This window comes from Paramisgurnus dabryanus, chromosome 15 (assembly GCF_030506205.2).
Source record: "Paramisgurnus dabryanus chromosome 15, PD_genome_1.1, whole genome shotgun sequence".
Classification (NCBI taxonomy): Eukaryota; Metazoa; Chordata; class Actinopteri; order Cypriniformes; family Cobitidae; genus Paramisgurnus; species Paramisgurnus dabryanus.
Window position 1 is genome coordinate 7,268,228 of NC_133351.1, and position 18,253 is coordinate 7,286,480.

An 18,253-nucleotide genomic window follows, 5' to 3' on the forward strand; every position below is an offset into this window, starting at 1 on the left:
GTATAACTTGTTAATTTATGTATGTACTTTCTGTCAAAAGAACCAGCTAGGTTTGTTGAGAAACCACCTTCCATCAGCGTGACAGCAGGGGACACTGCGACTCTGGAGTGCACAGTTTCAGGAAGTCCAGATCTCAAAGTAAAATGGTTTAAAGATGGCAAAGAGGTTACAGGGAGCCGAAAATACAAAATCTCCTTTAAAGACAATGTAGCAGTGTTCAAAATTCTCTCGGCAGAGAGAGGAGATAGTTCTGAATACAAAGTTGAAGTTTCAAATCGTGTTGGAAAGGAGCAATGCTCTTGCTCGATCAGTATTCTTGGTTAGTCTTACTCTTCTTTCTTTCTCTTTAAACTGAATATTTATGTCCATGATTTTATACAGCATTTGAGTTTTGAATGTTTTTTTAACAAACATTTTACTTCTTTTGAGCAGATAAAATCATTCCCCCAACTTTTACAAAAATTCTTAAAAAGGTAGATGGTAATGTTGGGGGCAGTATTCTGATGGAATGTAAGGTGTCAGGATCCCAGCCCATAACAATATCTTGGTTTAAAGAGGGCAAAGACATTACAACTGGAGCAAAATATCAAATTGAAAAGCATGAAAACACTGCTATACTGAAAATAGCTGATTTAGAGACATCAGATGCTGGGGTTTTCACATGCCGTGCAACTAATCCTGCAGGACACAGTGAAACAAGTGGAACTGTTTCTGTTAAAGGTTAGCAAATTAGCTGTAGCTCATATTTTAGAGTTATATAATTACTTAACTCTTTCCCCAGCAGCGTTTTTTTTTATAAAAGTTGCCAGCCAGCGCCAGCATTTTTATGATTTTCACAAACATTTCCAGAGAATGTTCTTCTTTACATATAAACATACAATATATCAAATTAAAGAATAGACCATCTTTCTTCAAAAAAACAAAAAACTTTCAATTCTATTTTTATTTGTTCTCTTTCTATTACCTCTCAGATATGGGTAGGTTTCTTCAAAAATAAATTTTTTTGCACAAAAAGCTGAGATAATTCCATTTTTGTAAAGGACTTTTGATAGAGATCCGATTCAGAGCGATCCTCAAAACATACATGGAGTTTGAACTGTTTGCCCCTAAGGCAGTGGTTCTCATCTCCAGTCCTCAGGCCCTCCCAGAACATTTTAGATGTCTCCATATATAAAACACTTGATTCAGTTAATTAGCTTGTAAGTGTGTTAATTAAGGAAAAGTTTCAAACATTCTGGAAGGAGCCTAATGAGTGGAATCAGGTGTTTCATATAAGGAGACATCTAAAACATTCTGGGGGGGCGAGGACTGGAGTTGAGAACCACTACCCTACCCTACCATACTTCTGGGTTTTATAAGTTGGGTAAAAGCGCCACTTGATGGATAATAGCGGAAATACGGATTACCAGAAAAAAACGTGCCATTGGCAAGTGTTTTCTCTTAATTGACATATTAACTCGTCAATGGCGGGGAAAGAGTAAAGTAAAGTAAACACTTTGAATTATTTATTTACAGTATACTTGCAGTCATTTTGAAATAAATTGTGTTATTAAACTGACCTCTTTCCCAACCCTCTTAAACAAACTTTAGAACCTCCAGTCTTCACCTTGACACCTCAATCCCAAGATGTTGTACCAGGATCTACAGTTGTCCTGAAAGCTGCTTTCACTGGGACAGCACCCTTTGTTATTAAATGGTTCAAAGAAGATAAAGAAATGTTAACTGGAGGAACTTGTTTCATCAAGAAAGAAACCAACTCAAGTTCACTGGAGCTACATTCTGTGAAGCCATCTCATTCTGGGCAATACACATGCCAGGTGTCAAATGATGCTGGAAAGGTGTCATGCACCGCTACTTTATTTGTAAAAGGTGCTGTTTCTTACTCTTGTTGATTTTTTTTAATCAAATTTTTTTCAGAATGTGATTCCTTTATCATTTTATGATTCTTAATTTTAATCTTTATTCTCTTTTTTAGAACCTCCTAAATTTGTGATTAAGCTTGACTTGACTAAACTAGTATTAAGTGGGAGTCTTGCAACTTTGGAATGTAAAGTGACTGGCAGCCCAGAGATCATTGTTAGATGGTTTAAGAATGAGACTGAAATCAGTTCAAATGACAAATATCAAATGACCTTCATTGACTCAGTTGCTACACTAAAGATTGCCCATTGCTGTGTTGAAGACAGTGGAGATTTTATTTGCCAAGCATCAAGTGAAGCTGGCAGTGATAGTTGTAGTTGCTTGGTTACAGTCAAAGGTTTGTTCTGAGTTTAACCTACTTTCCAATGATGTTAAAGACATTTCTTAACATAATTGGTTAACATTACTTGGTGAGCTAACTGGTTCTTTCTTATTATAGAACCTCCTGCATTTGTGAAACCTTTTGAATCCAAAGAAATTGTTAAGGGCACCGATGTTGTGTTGGAAGGAATGTTGTCAGGCTCAGCTCCCTTCGAGATATCCTGTTTCAAAGATTCAAAGCAGATTCGAAATGATAGGAGGCACATCATAAGCCTGACAAATGATGTAGCAAATCTTCAGATTCTGAAATTTGAACCTGGAGATGCTGGCAAATATCAATGCACTGTAGCAAATGAAGTAGGGCAGGCCTCATGTGATTTTCATGTTGCAATGAAAGGTTAGTAAGAACAGGAAATTCTTGGATTTCATTGTTTTGCATGAAGGTACAGTGCTGCATTTGAACATTATGATAGTAACATCTTACATTAATATTCTTAAATCAGAGCCACCATCATTTGTGCAGAAGATGGATAATACAGATGTCATTCTTGGCGGAGACATTTCCTTACAGTGTGTTCTAAAAGGGTCATTGCCCATGACCGTCTCTTGGATGAAAGATGACCACGAGATCAAAGAATCTGAGCATGTTCAGATATCATTCGAGAACCTCACCGCAGTGGTACACATTTCTAGTGTACAGTTAAAACATGGTGGAAAGTATACTTGCCAAGCTCAGAATGAAGCTGGTAGCCAGAAATGTACAGCAGTACTGGGGGTAAAAGGTGTGTTGTAATAGTTTTAATACACATTTTTTATTTTTTGATCTCAGGCCTCAAAGAATTATGCTATACACAAAAAGTTGCTTAACAGGTTCTTCATTTCGATGTGAAAGAAGAACTATTTTTGGTTCCTTAAAGAACTATTTAGTCAAAGGTTCGTTTTTATGGAACCATTTAGCAAAAAAAAATGTTCTTAAATTTCAGGGGTCTCCAACCCTGCTCCTGGTGAGCTACTGTCCTGCAGATTTGACCTCCAACCCTAATTAAACACAGCTGAAGCAGATAATCAAGATGTTCAGGGTTGCTTGATAATTACAGATAGTTGTGTTGGAGCTGAGTTGGAACTTAAGTCTGCAGGACAGTAGCTCACCAGGAGCAGGATTGGAGACACCTGTTCTGTGGCATTGTGAAACAACTTTATTTATAAGAGTGAATCAGGGCTGTCAATCGATTCTGACATTTATTAACAATTAACCTTATAATATGTTTCACTATAATTGCAGAACCTGCAAACATCACAGAGCCAGCCAAGTCTCTTAGTGTCACAGTAGGTGATCCTGCAACTCTTGAGTGCAGATATTCTGGTTCCAAAGTTCTTAAAGCAAAATGGCTAAAGGATGGAAAGGAGTTGACATCAGGTAGAAAATACAAAGTACAGAGTACCGATACAAAGTCCACATTAAAATTACTTTCTACCGAGAAGAGTGATGGTGGAGAATATATATTTGAGGTTTCAAATGATGCTGGAAGGAGCACTTGTGAGGCCGTTGTGACTGTTTTAGGTTAGTATGTTAGGGGAAAGCATGCTGAATTTCTATTTAACTGATCTGTAGGAAATATTCGATTAACACTAAACCTTTATTTGCCTTTTACTGCAACAGATCAAATAATCAAGCCTTCTTTCACAAGAAAATTGAAGGCAACGGAAAGTATAAAAGGATCTTTTACACAGCTGGAGTGTCTGGTCTCTGGATCTCTTCCTATAACTCTCACTTGGTTTAAGGAAAACAAGGAGATACAGACTGATGAGAAACACAAATGCATTTTCTTTGAGAATGCAGCGTCTTTGGAAATCAGTCATCTTGATAGCTCAGACAGTGGCAGTTATACCTGTATTGCTAAAAACCAGGCAGGCACTGCCCAGTGTTCAGCCACGCTGAATGTTAAAGGTTTGCAAATATTCTTTTCTTTTTTGAGTAAATTCTTAATTCTGCGCATACTTCCTAATTTTATCTAGAATTTCTTTAGTAAACGTGATTTCACCATGTTGTTTCATAAGATATTAATCAAGAAACAGTTCTTACTTGGCAAACTAAAGTTTTGCCAAATTGCTATGGTGTAGATTAAATAGAACAACCAAATGTTTCCCTTTTATATGCAGAACCTCCTTCAATCATTGAAAGACCTGAATCACAAGATGTTATACCTGGATCCAAAGTGCAGTTTAATGTGCTCCTGTCTGGAACACCTCCCCTGACCATTAAATGGTTTAGAAATAAGAAAGAAGTCTCATCAGGAATTGACTGTTCCATTCAGAAAGCGGACACCTCCAGCTCACTAGAGCTCTTTTTTGCTAAGCCCTCAGACTCTGGAGAATATGTCTGCGAAATAAGTAATGATGTCGGATCAGATGCTTGCCAAGCAACACTCTTCGTAAAAGGTTTTCACCTAAGTCATTTTAACAAAAATTTTGGCCTCACCTAAAATTTTGCTTCTCATAACTTGAAATGCTAAAAGTATTTATTTTGTTTAAATTTTTACAGAACCTCCCAAATTTACCCGCAAGCCTGAAAAAATGTCAGTGGTTAAACCTGGTCAACTAGTAGTTTTTGAATGCCAGGTTACAGGCACTCCAGAAATAGACACATACTGGTTTAAAGAAGGGAATGAAATAAGTCAGAGTGACAAACATAAAATAACTTTTATTGATTCTCTGGCACGGCTTGAGATAAGCAACAGCGATATCAAAGACAGTGGAGTTTACTACTGTGAAGCACGTAATGACGCAGGCAGTGAGAGCTGTAGTATGGAGCTAAGAGTAAAAGGTTAGTGCGTGGTCTAATTTACAGGTGTTGTACAGGTGTATGATTGGAACATGGGTAATTACATTCCATGTTTTTCTTCTTTCAGAGCCACCAGCTTTTGTGAAGTTTTTAAGTCCTCTTGAGGTTGTGAATGGCTCCAATGCATATTTTGAATGTCAGGTGAAAGGAACAGCTCCTTTCGAAGTCACCTGGCAAAAGGATTCAAACGATATTAAATCGAGCCACAAGCATGTCATTTTGCAGAAGAATGGCTCCATAATGACTCTTGATGTGCAAAAATGTGGTGCTTTAGATGTTGGAGAATATCAGTGCATTGTTGCGAACGAAGTTGGGAGTTGTTCAAGTCAGACTACGCTTAGCATCAAAGGTTAGCTTTGACATTTTATCGCGTAATATTTGTTATGTGCTTTCTCTTCCCATTCTTAAACATTTCTTGAATGTCCTATTAGAGCCTCCATCATTTGTGGAAAGGATTGAGAACGTTGTCACAGTTCTCGGAAAAGTGGCTGAGTTTAAATGTGTTGTGAGAGGTTCACCAACTCTGACCATACAATGGCAGAAAGATGAAAACTGGATCATGGAGGATCCTAAAATTGAGAGGACTTTCGAGAACAATATAGCCACTCTGAGAATCCCTGTGTGTGAGTCCATCCACAGTGGAAGATACACTTGTCAGGTTGTGAATGAGGCAGGACAAGAGAAGTGTTTTGCTACCCTTCTGGTGCAAGGTTGGTTTTTTGCAACAGTTTTTTGTAACTATCAATACTGAAGACTTGATATCATAAATGTTTGTTATGTAATCTTCAGAGCCTCCTCAGATAATTGAGAAGCCAGAGGTGATTAATGTCACTGTTGGAGATCCGGTCAGTTTTGAGTGCAAAGTCAAAGGCTCTCCTGAGCTGAAAGTGAAATGGAGTAAAGATGGCAAAGAAGTGGTGCCATCAAGACAGCACAGCCTCAGCTTTGTCAACAATGTTAGCCAACTTAAAATTCAGTCTGTCCAATTGGAGGATAAAGGAACTTATGACTTTGAGGTTTCCAACCACATCAGTGCCTGTCAATGCAAAATGACCTTAAATGTCCTAGGTTAGTTCTTATTTCTAATACAGGAATTTATTAGTACAAGATTTCATGATATATAGGGTATTTATGATTTTCCCTTTTCTTTGTCTTACAAACAGAACAAATTATTCCCCCATCGTTCATTAAACCTCTGGTGGAAATGGAGGAAATTTTAGGAACAAATGTTCAAATTGGATGTAAAATATCAGGCTCGCACCCCATTACTGTGGAGTGGGTAAAAGATGGAACTAAACTGTCTGGAAGAACCAAGCATAAGCTGCTTCAAGATGAAAGCAGTGTGTCTTTGGAGATAGAGTGTTTGGAGAAAGCTGACACTGGAACTTACACTTGCAAACTTACTAACAAAGCAGGCAGTTGTGAATGCAGTGGTACACTGAGGGTGAAAGGTCAGAAGGCTAAAGTAGTATTAGTAGATTTTATTCACATAATCACAATGATCTCTGATGGGTGCCAGTTTCTTAACAGATGTATTTGTGTTTCTCTTTCATTAATGATTTAGAACCACCAAGCTTTGTGCTGGTTCCAGAACCACAGGCTGTCATACCAAATACCACTGTTCGTTTTAAGAGTACTTTTAAAGGAACACCTCCCTTCACAGTGAAGTGGTTTAAAGATGACACTGAGCTGATCTGTGGACCATCCTGTTTCACTGGTCTGGAAGGCCTCTCATGTTTTCTAGATCTTTTTGCCGTTGGAATTTCGCACAGTGGAACTTACTCTTGCCAAATTACCAATGATGCTGGTACCTGTAAATGTACCACAACCTTGTTAGTAAAAGGTTGGATCTCTTTAAGTACTTCTCGCTCTTCCATATAATTTGCTATACATGCTTCATCATTTGCATGTTCTTGTCGCGCTCATGCGAGTTGTCCGTCTGCTTCTTACCATCATCCTACCTTATTACCGCTTATTTATTATGCTTTGCTTCCTTTTATCCATCATCTGCCTCTAGTCTTCTTAAAGCAATAAATAATCGTCTTTTGTAAATAACTGTGTCATCAGTAAGCTAACATATTAACATTTTGGTTTTACAGAACCTCCAGAGTTTGTACAGAAACTGCCAGCTGCAAAAGTCCTAAAGATCTGGGAGCCACTCCAGCTTGAATGCAAAGTAACTGGCACAGCTCCTCTGAAAATTAGCTGGTACAAAAATGATGCTCTACTCAGTGATGGCGACAACTTGAGAATGGCTTTTGATGGCTCAGTGGCAACCCTTGAAATTTTCAAGTCCAGCTTTGAGGATAGTGGAGTCTACACCTGTGAAGCCCAGAATGATGCTGGAACAAAGAGTTGTAGCACTACATTCACAGTTAAAGGTTAGATGATGGATGGATCTTTCATTCACCAATGTTTTGCTTGTAACTTGACTGTTAACTTGCAATAAGCCTTATTACTGTTGACAAGCAGAATACATTTCTGTGTAACTTAAAAGCCGTTCTTTGCAGTAGAAAATTGTCACATTACATTTTTTTTTGGTTTATTTTAATATCTGTTTTAGTAAACCAATTCAATATGCATTAAGTGCTCATCCTGATTTGAAATGTTTTTGTAGAACCACCAGTTTTCCACAAAAAACCAACACCGGTCGAGGGGCTGAAGGGCAAAGATGCCAGTCTCGCCTGTGAGCTGAAAGGCTCAGCACCTTTTGAGATAAATTGGTTTAAAGATAAAGTGCAGTTAAAGGAAAGTAGGAAGTATAAGTTTGTGTCTGAAGGAGGTTCTTCAACTCTCCACATTCTTGGCCTTGAGGAATCAGACACAGGGGAATATGAGTGCAAGGCATCAAATAACGTAGGAAGTGATGTCTGCCAGGGCACAGTAAAGCTAAGGGGTTAGTAAGATCACAAGTCTTGGATATATTAACAGACTTGGTTTCCTGTGTAGTGTATTTCTAATAATTCTCTTCCTGCCATTCAGAACCACCAACCTTTGTGAAGAAATTATCCAGTACAACAGCCATCTCTGGTGAGGAGGTGGTGTTGTTGGCTAAGGTCAAAGGTTCTCAGCCTATGACAGTGTCTTGGGTTCAGGATAAAGATCACGTTCTCAGAGATAGTGACAACAGGAAAATTACATTTGAAAATAATGAAATCACCCTGAGGGTATTTAAAGCTGACCCTACCACTGCTGGAAAATACACCTGCCAAATCAAAAATGATGCTGGTGTGGCAGAATGCACAGCCACCCTGACTGTCCTAGGTTTGTAAAGATTTGTTAAATGCTTTCTGTCACCAATCATTGCCCTCATACTCTAAGTTTGAGCCCAAATTTAACATTATAATACTTCCACATTTTTAGAGCCTGCAGCTATTGTGGATAAAACTGAATCAGTCAGTGTTACAGCGGGTGACTCCGCTACCTTTGAGTGCACTGTATCTGGAACTCCAGAGCTCCAACCAAAATGGTACAAGGATGGTGTGGAGCTGTCTTCAGACAAGAAATACAAAATCACCTTCTCAAAAATGACCTCCAGTCTTAAGTTCTTGTCAACAGAGAAAAGTGATACTGGGGAATACACTTTTGAGGTCAAGAATGAAGTTGCCAGTGATAGCTGTAAAATGCATCTAACTGTTTATGGTTAGTAATGTAAATTTTTCAAATACAGTATATGTGACCTTGGACCACAAAACCAGTCATATTGTTTTAAAATTGAGACTTTAACATCATCTCAAAGTTGTATAAAAAAGCTTTAAGATTGATGTGTGGTTTGCTAGGATTGAACAATAATTGGCCAAGATAAAACTATTTGAAATCTGCAGTCTGAGGCTGCAAAACAAATCAAATATTGAGAAAATCACCTTTAAAGTTGTCCTGGTGAAGTCTTTAGCAACACATGAATAATGATAATTTTTTTTTTATATATTTATGGTAGGAAAATATCTGCATGGAACATGATCTTTACTTAATATCCTAATGATTTTTGGCTTATGATTGGTTTTGTGGTCCAGGGTCAAATATATTATTTCTTTACGTTTCAGAATTTCTTCTGATTTTATGTGATAAATATGAAAGTTGAATGTTTTTTTTTTGTGAAACAGACAAAATTGTCCCACCTTCATTCTCACGAAAACTGAAGGACACACAGAGTATAGTTGGCAAAACTATTGAAATGGATTGTAAAGCCTCGGGTTCTGCACCACTTACCATCTCTTGGTACCATAACGACGAGGAGCTCAAAAGTGGGCCAAATTATGAGATTACATTTGCTGAGAATACCTGCACATTGAAATTGCCAACTTTGAAACTGTCAGACTCGGGCACATACAAATGTAAAGCTGTAAACAGTGCTGGGTCTGCAGAAACATCTGCTTCTTTGGATGTTAAAGGTCAGTGTTTGGTTGTTTAAAATTATCTATTACGTTTGATTTGCCTTTTCACCCTAATTGGAACTGCCAATCTATTTGGTTCACATCACAATATTTTCCCTTATCATATTTGCTGCAGAGCCTCCTTCTTTTGTGACCATACCTCAACCGGTCGAAGCACTGCCAGGTACAAATGTGACCTTTAAAGCAACTGTCGCAGGAAGTACACCAATGAAACTGAAGTGGTTCAGGGGCAGTACGGAAATTGTGTCTGGTAGAACCTGTGAAATCGCTTTGAAAGGAGATATTGCCACTCTAGAGCTCTACAACATTGACAAATCTCACACTGGCGAGTACACTTGCCAGATCATTAATGATGCAGGGAAGGAAAATTGCCCTGTGAACCTGTTTGTTAAAGGTTAGTTTTAATTTATTTGATGTTAACTTAGTCCTGCCAATGTTATAGCTGCATGTCTCACAGTGTACATAATTTCTTTAATTCAGAGGCTGCGCACTTCGTCAAAAAGCTTAAGAACGTCTCTGTTGAAATGAGCAAATCGCTAATGCTTGAATGCACGTATGCGGGAAGCCCAAAAATTCTTGTGAAATGGTTTAAAGACGGCCAGGAGATTTACTCCTCGTACAACTATAACATCACAACAACTGAGAGCTCCTGCATCCTGGAGTGCCTAAACAGTGACAAAGAAACTGCTGGGAATTACACTTGTGAGGTTTCCAACGATGCTGGACACGACACTTGCGATGCTGTGGTGTCCATTTTAGGTTTGTTGTCGATGTATAAGTTACTTTGAGACTAAATGTAAATGTGCACGTTTGTCTTTGTGTCTTAGACGAATGTATTTGTCACTTTTAGAACCCCCTTTCTTTACCGAGAGCTTGGAACCCATGGACGTAACTGCGGGCGATGCAGTTTGTCTGAAATGCCAGATCAGTGGCACTCCTGAAATTAAAGTCTCATGGTTCAAGGCGGATGGCAAAGTGCGATCTTCTCCAACCTGCAGGATGGAATTTCTTAAAGGCACTGCCTGCTTGAAACTAACTAAGGTTGCAAAATCTGATGTTGGTGAATACAAATGCAAGGCAGAAAACAGTATAGGATCTGCCTCTTCCAGCTGCTTCTTAACCGTACAAGGTGATATTACTGATATTTCTTATCAATGTTCTGTATGTGTCCTGTAATTTCTCAATTGATAGTTTACAGTCACGTTACCTACAAGGGGGTTGGTGGTCAAGAAAGCGAGGCAGCACAAGCCGGTCAATTTTTCGTCTGTTTAAAGACACGATTATTTAAACCACCTTTTAAAGGCGATATTTCATAAAAATCTGATTTTTTCCATGTTTAAGTGCTATAATTGGGTCCCCAGTGCTTTTATAAACCTAGAAAATGTGAAAAAGATCAACCCAGTAACTTAGTTTTGGTAAACCATTCTCTGCAAGCATGTGAGAAATAGGTCATTGAAATTTGTTTCACCTTGTGATGTCAGAAGGGGATAATACCGCCCCTTAATCTGCACTATCCAACCACAGCACTGCCATTTAGTGCAGACATCAGCTCATTTGCATTTAAAAGGACACACCCAAAAAAACTGCATATTTTTCCTCACACCTACAAAGTGTCAATTTTTACATGCTATAATAAATTATCTATATGTTAGTTTGAGCTAGAACTTCACATATGTACTCTGGGGACACCAAAGACTTATTTGACATCTTAAAAAGTCTAGGGATTTATATATCCAGCATTTACGTGAGGTTACCTTTGAAGAAGTGGTCACTGTATATGACTGATGGCTGCCTGGGATTGTTTTCCCAATTCCCAAAATTCACAAACTCCTCCTTTCTGGGTTTTCGTCTCTGACTGCATTCTGTACAAGCATAGCCCAGGATTATCTCAACGTTGGTTAGTGCATTTTAATGCACAACAACTATTAAGTATTTAGGCTAACCTAACATCTTAACCTACACTCAATGGCAGATAGCGCTTTCTTGCCTGCCATGGAGGCATTCTCCTAAGTGCGTGACGACACATGAAAACTATCAATTCCATTGTACGACTATTACTTATGGACTTTGCTTAATGATTCTCTTTTCAGATGTGAAAACACCACCATCTTTCCCTAAGAAAATTACTAGCATTACACAAACTGAAGGACAGCCTGTCCAGTTTGAATGTCGTGTAGCAGGATCCTCTCCTATGGAAGTGTCTTGGCTTAAAGATGGTGAACCTCTTAGGAGTAGTGCAGAATACACAATGACTTTTGATGATAACTCTGCTGTCCTAAAGATAACCAGGGGTGAAATGAGACATTCTGGGGAATATACTTGTGTCGCAACCAATAGTGTTGGAACTGCTTCATGTAGAGCCAAACTTACACTTCAAGGTCTGTTTCTTTCTTTTGTATAGTTCTCTGAATGAATGCTTCCAGTTTTGTTTGATATATGTAATAATGTGACAATACAAATGTGCTGTTATCTCTTAACTTTTCAGAGCCAAGATATCCACCTGTATTTGATAAAAAGCTAATGCCTGTAGAGGTCATGATGGGAAATCCTGTTGAACTGGAGTGCCACATGACTGGATCATTGCCAATTAAAGTCACTTGGTCCAAGGATCACAAAGACATCCGCACAGGGGGCAATTATAAGATATCTTTTGAGGAAAACACTGCTCATTTGACAATTTTGAAGACTGATAAGAATGACTCAGGCCGTTACACTTGCCACGCTAGTAATGATATCGGGAAGGACTCTTGCTCCACAGAGGTTTCTGTGAAAGGTATTTGGTCACTATCTTTTAAAGGGACACTCCACTTTTTTGAAAATATGCTCATTTTTCAGCTCCCCTAGAGTTAAACATTTGATTCTTACTGTTTTGGAATCCATTCAGCCGATCTCCGGGTCTGGCACTAGCACTTTTAGCATATCTTAGCACAATCCATTGAATCTGATTAGACCATTAGCATCGCACAGTTCCTAGCCATATTGGCCTAAAAAAATCGCAACTTTTAATTTTCTGTCGATCTTAGTACACGATGTAACTACAGAAGAGTCAAGTTTTAAATAGGAAAAATATCAAAACTCTTTGGTTATTTTTTTGCATGATGCTTATGGTCTAATCAGATACAATGGAAAATGCTAAGCTATGCGAAAAGTGCTAGCGTCAGACCCGGAGATCGGCTGAATGGATTCCAAAACGGTAAGAATCAAATGTTTAACTCTAGGGGAGCTGGAAAATGTGCATATTTTCAATAAAAAGGGAATGTCCCTTTAATGCTTCTTGCTTTCTTTCTTAAGCTTTTATACAGTATGTCTTCCCCTGTCATTTTCTTTGCACTGGCACTGTTGAGCATTTCTTACAAATTCTTTTTGGTCTTTGTGTTTAGAAACACACTTCCTGTCTATTTTGTACATGCTCTCTAACAACACATTAATTTATTGTTCCTATAGAGCGCAAAAATCCACCAACTTTTACCAAAATGCCTTCACCTGTTGATGACACAGAGGGCAAAATTGTGAAGCTGGAGGGTCGCGTAGCTGGATCACAGCCACTGACTGTGAACTGGTATAAAGACGGCACTGAAATTTTCACCTCAGACAGTTACGATATAACTTTCAAGAACAGCGTGGCTGTGCTGTGCATCAAGAAATCTAATGTGCATGATAGTGGCACATATACATGCAAAGCCACCAATGAAGCAGGAACAGCTGCTTGTGAAGCATCCGTTCACATTACAGGTACAGTATTTACTTACTGTATGTCTCGTTGTTAGTGTACGTACCATCTTACTATATTTGTATTTTCTACGGTATGTGCTTTGTGTATCATAAAACAAATGTTACAATATTTGTACAAAATGTCCATACTGTTTGTTATCATGTCGTCTATGCCAATGTTTTTGTGTATGGACTTGAACGTATGTTTCTGAAAAAAATGTTTCTCATTCTCATCATCTTAAAAATTTTTGGGAATGCAGAGCAAAAGGTACCACCAAGGTTTGATGTACCTCTTAAACCAGTTACTGTGACTCAAGGTGAGCCACTCACCCTCAGCTGCCATGTGCGTGGATCTCCTCCATTTAAGATTCAGTGGCTGAAAGACAGGCGAGAGCTTTCCTCCTCTCCAAGCACCAAAATCACATTTGTTGATGGCACAGCCACATTGGAGATGGTTAGTGTATCTAAAACAGATACGGGCGATTACCTCTGCAAGGCGACCAATGATGTTGGTAGTGAGTTCTGCAAGAGTAAAGTCACTATCAAAGGTATTGTCCTTTTTATGTGAGGTGTAATGTTTGTTTACATTTTAATTAGATTCTTTCTTTTCTTTTTGTGTGCTTCATCCTAACTTTGCCACTCGGTTGGCGGAATTTCAGACTCTTCTAATAATTATTTGTTGTTTGATCTAATTTAGCTTTCTGTCTTGCTGTTTTCTGGCCACTAACTGAGTACTATTGTTTGACCAATCAGATGTTTCTTGTCCACAAGAATTGCTAAGTTCAGCCGAATCTTGCTCCTTTGCCATTTTCGTCTTGGTTATCTTATTGTTCCTACAGTTGTGCTTTTTGAAAATAGTGACAGGTGTTCTGTCTTCTCTAAAGGTAATGCTAAACAAAACATGTTTTTATCTCAGCAATTACAGAGAAAACAGAAACACCTCCACCGGCCCAGGCAGTGCCTTCACCACCAGTCAAAAAGCTGGACAACTTGTTCTTCATTGAGGAGCCCAAGAGCATTCATATCGTTGAGAGTAAGTGACTTTCCTTTACCAACTTTATTAAATAACTGTGTTCTGTGGTTGACATTTAGATGTAGTAGAACATATTAGCAAAGCCGTGTGTTGTGTATGTACTTACAGAGGGCACAGCTACCTTTATTGCCAAAGTTGGTGGGGATCCCATTCCCAATGTTAAATGGATGAAGGGCAAATGGAGGCAGATGACTCACGGGGGTCGAATCAACATTGAACAAAAGGGACAAGAGGCCAAGCTGCATATCAAAGATGTGACCAAATCTGACGCTGGCCAGTACAGATGTGTTGCCTCGAACAAACACGGAGAAATTGAGTGCAGCACCGACTTAAATGTTGAAAAGAAGAAAGAGACTGGACCGGAGGTTGTCACACTAAAGAAGTGAGTGTGTGGCATTTTTATATCTTAAGTAAATTATTGAGATGATTTGGTGCTTCTCAACTTTTTTGTAAGTACCGCCCCCTATAATATTGCAACAGTGAGTTGAACTAAATCTGCATGCTAGTAGGTGTCGATTTACTTTCAATTCATTAAATAAAAAAATATACAATTTTATTCAGTCTGACATTTCAATAAATGCCTACTTTTAGAGGCTTAGGTCAGTTGTTTTAGTAGTGTAACTAAATTTATTACACGGTTCGTTGGGATACTTGATTCTGATTGGCCATTCACGAGTCAAGACATTTGCAGGTTTTTTATTCCCAGAAAACAATCGCCCAAAACTAATAACAAAGAACACTGTCATAGCTGCTGTCATCCTTGGGACGTCGTCGCTGAACTTTGTTGACAGCGATCAGCTGTTAAATGTTTTGGTCCTGCTCGATTTTCGTTGACTTCAAGTAAAATAATGGAAAGTTTTTCATAAGATCCCCTGGGGTCAATGTGTTAGCATGATAGAAGCTTGATGCTGGCGGGAGAACAAGCAACAGCCGACATTTTTCCGTCATTTTTGGCTTACGTTTCTTCCCCGCCACAGAAAACCACCACAGGCTTATCAATACCATCAAAATTACTATTTTGTTTTTGTTTGTTTGTTGACCACAAAATACAAAGTAGATGAGGAAAACTGGGATTCTGTGTATATTTAAAGCGCCACCTTATTGTTTACAATTCGTATGGTGCGCTGTGATTTGTTGAGTGGATTCATTGCATTCTGCAGAAAAGGAGGAGTGGCGTTTATCGCGTTTTGGGGAAACGGAGAAAAGATGACAGAATAACACAGCAGATATTGGATTTTGCGTAAAATTAAGAATTAATTTATTAATACTGACCTGATACAATACTGATTTTGGTGGTAACTCGTTTTTTTTTTTTTTTTAAATGCCGTTTATCGGGTTTTGGAACCAAAACTCTTTAAGTATTTCAAATCAATATTTAATGTTCTTATAAGCTAAATAGCCATGTAATAAGCGGGATAATATTAAAAGCAGCAGGTTGTTTTCATGAAATTCGGGGCTTATTTCTATGATAACATTTGGCTGCTTATACAGTACATTATCCCTTACATAACAGAAATATCAATGCTAAACTTATTCTCCAGTTTGTTTTTATAGAAACCTACAGATTATATAAATTCCATTGCCCACATGCAATAACACTTAATGAAGACTAGGGTCCAGCAAACCATCTGTTGTAAATAATTGAATTAGTTGCTACTAAAGTCTTCATAAACCTAAATTGTTTTTTATAACAGGACACCATCAAAGCAGAAAAGCGCTACAGAGGAAAAGGAAATTGACATTGTTGAGTTGCTTAGAAACGTTGATCCCAAGGAGTATGAGAAATATGCTCGCATGTATGGAATCACAGACTACCGTGGTATCCTTCAAGCCATTGAGTTTTTGAAGAGGGAAAAGGAACAAGAAAGTGGAAGACCGGTAAGACTCATGCACATGGACATGTGAACATCTTCAAAAATTTGTTCAAGGACACAGGCAACTTAAGAATGAGAGTAAATTGTATTTATTGTGTAAAACTTGTTTATTATTTCATTTCAGGAAGTGGAACTTAGTGCAAGGGAGTCTGAGGAGGATTTGGCTAAACTTGTATCTGATTTGCAGAAGAGAATGGAACAAACTGAGGTGTGCCATCTTTGCTGTAAAGATTTTTCGGGGCATACCCAACAAAATGTTCTTTCAAATTTTCCAAACACATTAAAAAAGATGTTTGAGAATGTATTTTTATGGTTTATTATGAAGTCTTAATGTGCTTTCTTTGTTTTCGTTGTGTGCTATGCAGCCTGTGACTCTGGTGCGTGACATCACAGACCAGACAGCATTCGTTGAGAAGGATGCTGTGTTTGCATGTGAGATCAAGATTAACTATCCTGAAATCACACTGACTTGGTATAAAGGAACCCAAAAACTGGACAGTAGTGACAAGTATGACATCAAAGTTATGGGTGATTGTCACGTTTTGAGGATCAAAGATTGCCAGACCAGAGATCAAGGCAATTACCGTATTGTTTGCGGCCCACATATCTCCAGTGCCAAACTGACAGTTCTGGGTATGTAGCGACTTTGATTCTGGTTTTAGTTTGATTTCTTTATTTTCATTGTTAGTTTTTTACCATATTGATCCTTATTGTTTCTGCAGAACCTGAAGTGGAAGAGCATTTGCAGGATGTGGCTGGTAAGGAAGGCCAAACATGTACAATGACATGCCAATTCTCTATACCTAATGCAAAAACCCAGTGGTTTAAAAATGGGAAGGTTTTAGAGCCTCACAGCAGCAGATATACATTTGCTGTGGCCGATTACACTCAGAAGCTCTCAATCAAAGACGTTAGACCGGAAGACCAAGGAGAATATTCCTGCAAATATAAAAATCTTGAAACGACTGCAAATCTTTGGGTCGAAGGTGTGTATGTTGTTTTGTCTGAATCTTCTTTACTAAAGATTAAACCATGCTACTAACCTCTTCTACCATCATCTTTGAATCTTCACATCTAACGAAGAAACTCAAAACTCTTCTTTTTCAAGAATACTTGCAAGATTTGATCTTCACATTTTCTTCAATGGCTAACCGTGATGGCACATAAATAGATTGAAAAGTTTAACCTAACGTTTTGAGTTACCCACTAAAATTCAGAGAGTGAAAAGTTTCCAACACCACAGATTTTATTTCTAATCCACCATCATCTCTTTTTAGCTGAGCAAATACATTTCACCAAACGCATCCAGAACATTGTGGTGCGAGAACATCAATCCGCCACATTTGAGTGTGAAGTGTCTTTCGACAACGCTATTGTAACATGGTATAAGGACACATGGGAGCTTAAAGAGAGCCCCAAATATACCTTCCGAAGTGAAGGACGGCGCCACTTCATGATCATCCGCAACGTATCTTCCGAAGATGAAGGTTTGTGGAGTACGGCACAATTTTCCGTTTTGATCATTTTACCCAAGTAGGCCTATTTAACCGAATCAATAATCCTTTAGGCGTGTACTCGGTCATTGTAAGATTGGAGCCCAGGGGTGAAGCTAAAAGCACAGCTGAGCTTTATCTGTCAGGCAAAGGTCGGTACAGCGTTCGTCGCATTTTCTCGACTAACACATTCTAGTAATTGAAAGCTTCTTAAATTGCTTTTTTCTTTTTTTCTCAGAAATTGAGATAGAAAGAATACCGTATGGTAAGTATTTTAGTTTTTTAAGACAGCTACCTTTTAATATAAGATGTGGTTGCACATTGGTAGATTATTCGTAATGAACAAATTAAGCTAAACTGAACTGTTAAATACTCTCACAGATATCCCAGATACATCAATAAAAGTGCCTGAGGCACCATCTGCAATAACCATGGAAGGTAAGATTTGGATTTCTTTAGATTCAAAAATATAAACAGTAAGTCATGATCCTCAGGATGAGAGACTTATACGTTTATTGTATTTAAAAAGCTGAATCTTCTATGGAATATTATCATTATGAAGAAGAAATGGAAATGCAAGGTAAACTCCACTTTTTATGTGACAAAAAAATAATTTCCCGTAATTCATTTTTAAGATTCGTCATCATTTTCATCCATTTCATCAC

The 18,253-nt window shown here is 38.2% G+C and overlaps 1 protein-coding gene across 9 annotated transcripts in view; it reads left to right on the forward strand.

The window, feature by feature from the left end:
* Positions 1 to 18,253, forward strand: part of ttn.2 (titin, tandem duplicate 2) — a 174,128-nt gene that overhangs the window by 46,292 nt on the left and 109,583 nt on the right. For 7 of the 9 annotated variants that reach the window (XM_073812031.1, XM_065252143.1, XM_065252149.1 and 4 more), the window contains 38 exons: positions 41 to 319; positions 433 to 720; positions 1,591 to 1,869; positions 1,976 to 2,257; positions 2,360 to 2,638; positions 2,745 to 3,023; positions 3,524 to 3,802; positions 3,902 to 4,189; positions 4,402 to 4,680; positions 4,784 to 5,065; positions 5,151 to 5,432; positions 5,515 to 5,793; positions 5,873 to 6,151; positions 6,247 to 6,534; positions 6,648 to 6,926; positions 7,183 to 7,464; positions 7,701 to 7,979; positions 8,066 to 8,347; positions 8,447 to 8,725; positions 9,187 to 9,474; positions 9,593 to 9,871; positions 9,958 to 10,236; positions 10,328 to 10,606; positions 11,568 to 11,855; positions 11,963 to 12,250; positions 12,922 to 13,209; positions 13,449 to 13,736; positions 14,105 to 14,221; positions 14,330 to 14,603; positions 15,916 to 16,099; positions 16,220 to 16,303; positions 16,461 to 16,728; positions 16,818 to 17,081; positions 17,373 to 17,582; positions 17,663 to 17,740; positions 17,827 to 17,853; positions 17,970 to 18,026; positions 18,118 to 18,168. In XM_073812031.1, the coding sequence (XP_073668132.1) occupies positions 41 to 319; positions 433 to 720; positions 1,591 to 1,869; positions 1,976 to 2,257; positions 2,360 to 2,638; positions 2,745 to 3,023; positions 3,524 to 3,802; positions 3,902 to 4,189; positions 4,402 to 4,680; positions 4,784 to 5,065; positions 5,151 to 5,432; positions 5,515 to 5,793; positions 5,873 to 6,151; positions 6,247 to 6,534; positions 6,648 to 6,926; positions 7,183 to 7,464; positions 7,701 to 7,979; positions 8,066 to 8,347; positions 8,447 to 8,725; positions 9,187 to 9,474; positions 9,593 to 9,871; positions 9,958 to 10,236; positions 10,328 to 10,606; positions 11,568 to 11,855; positions 11,963 to 12,250; positions 12,922 to 13,209; positions 13,449 to 13,736; positions 14,105 to 14,221; positions 14,330 to 14,603; positions 15,916 to 16,099; positions 16,220 to 16,303; positions 16,461 to 16,728; positions 16,818 to 17,081; positions 17,373 to 17,582; positions 17,663 to 17,740; positions 17,827 to 17,853; positions 17,970 to 18,026; positions 18,118 to 18,168 (9,234 nt within the window). The remainder of the gene's footprint in view (positions 1 to 40; positions 320 to 432; positions 721 to 1,590; positions 1,870 to 1,975; positions 2,258 to 2,359; positions 2,639 to 2,744; positions 3,024 to 3,523; positions 3,803 to 3,901; positions 4,190 to 4,401; positions 4,681 to 4,783; positions 5,066 to 5,150; positions 5,433 to 5,514; positions 5,794 to 5,872; positions 6,152 to 6,246; positions 6,535 to 6,647; positions 6,927 to 7,182; positions 7,465 to 7,700; positions 7,980 to 8,065; positions 8,348 to 8,446; positions 8,726 to 9,186; positions 9,475 to 9,592; positions 9,872 to 9,957; positions 10,237 to 10,327; positions 10,607 to 11,567; positions 11,856 to 11,962; positions 12,251 to 12,921; positions 13,210 to 13,448; positions 13,737 to 14,104; positions 14,222 to 14,329; positions 14,604 to 15,915; positions 16,100 to 16,219; positions 16,304 to 16,460; positions 16,729 to 16,817; positions 17,082 to 17,372; positions 17,583 to 17,662; positions 17,741 to 17,826; positions 17,854 to 17,969; positions 18,027 to 18,117; positions 18,169 to 18,253) is intronic. The other 2 variants (XM_065252144.1, XM_065252145.1) reach the window with 2 other exon arrangements.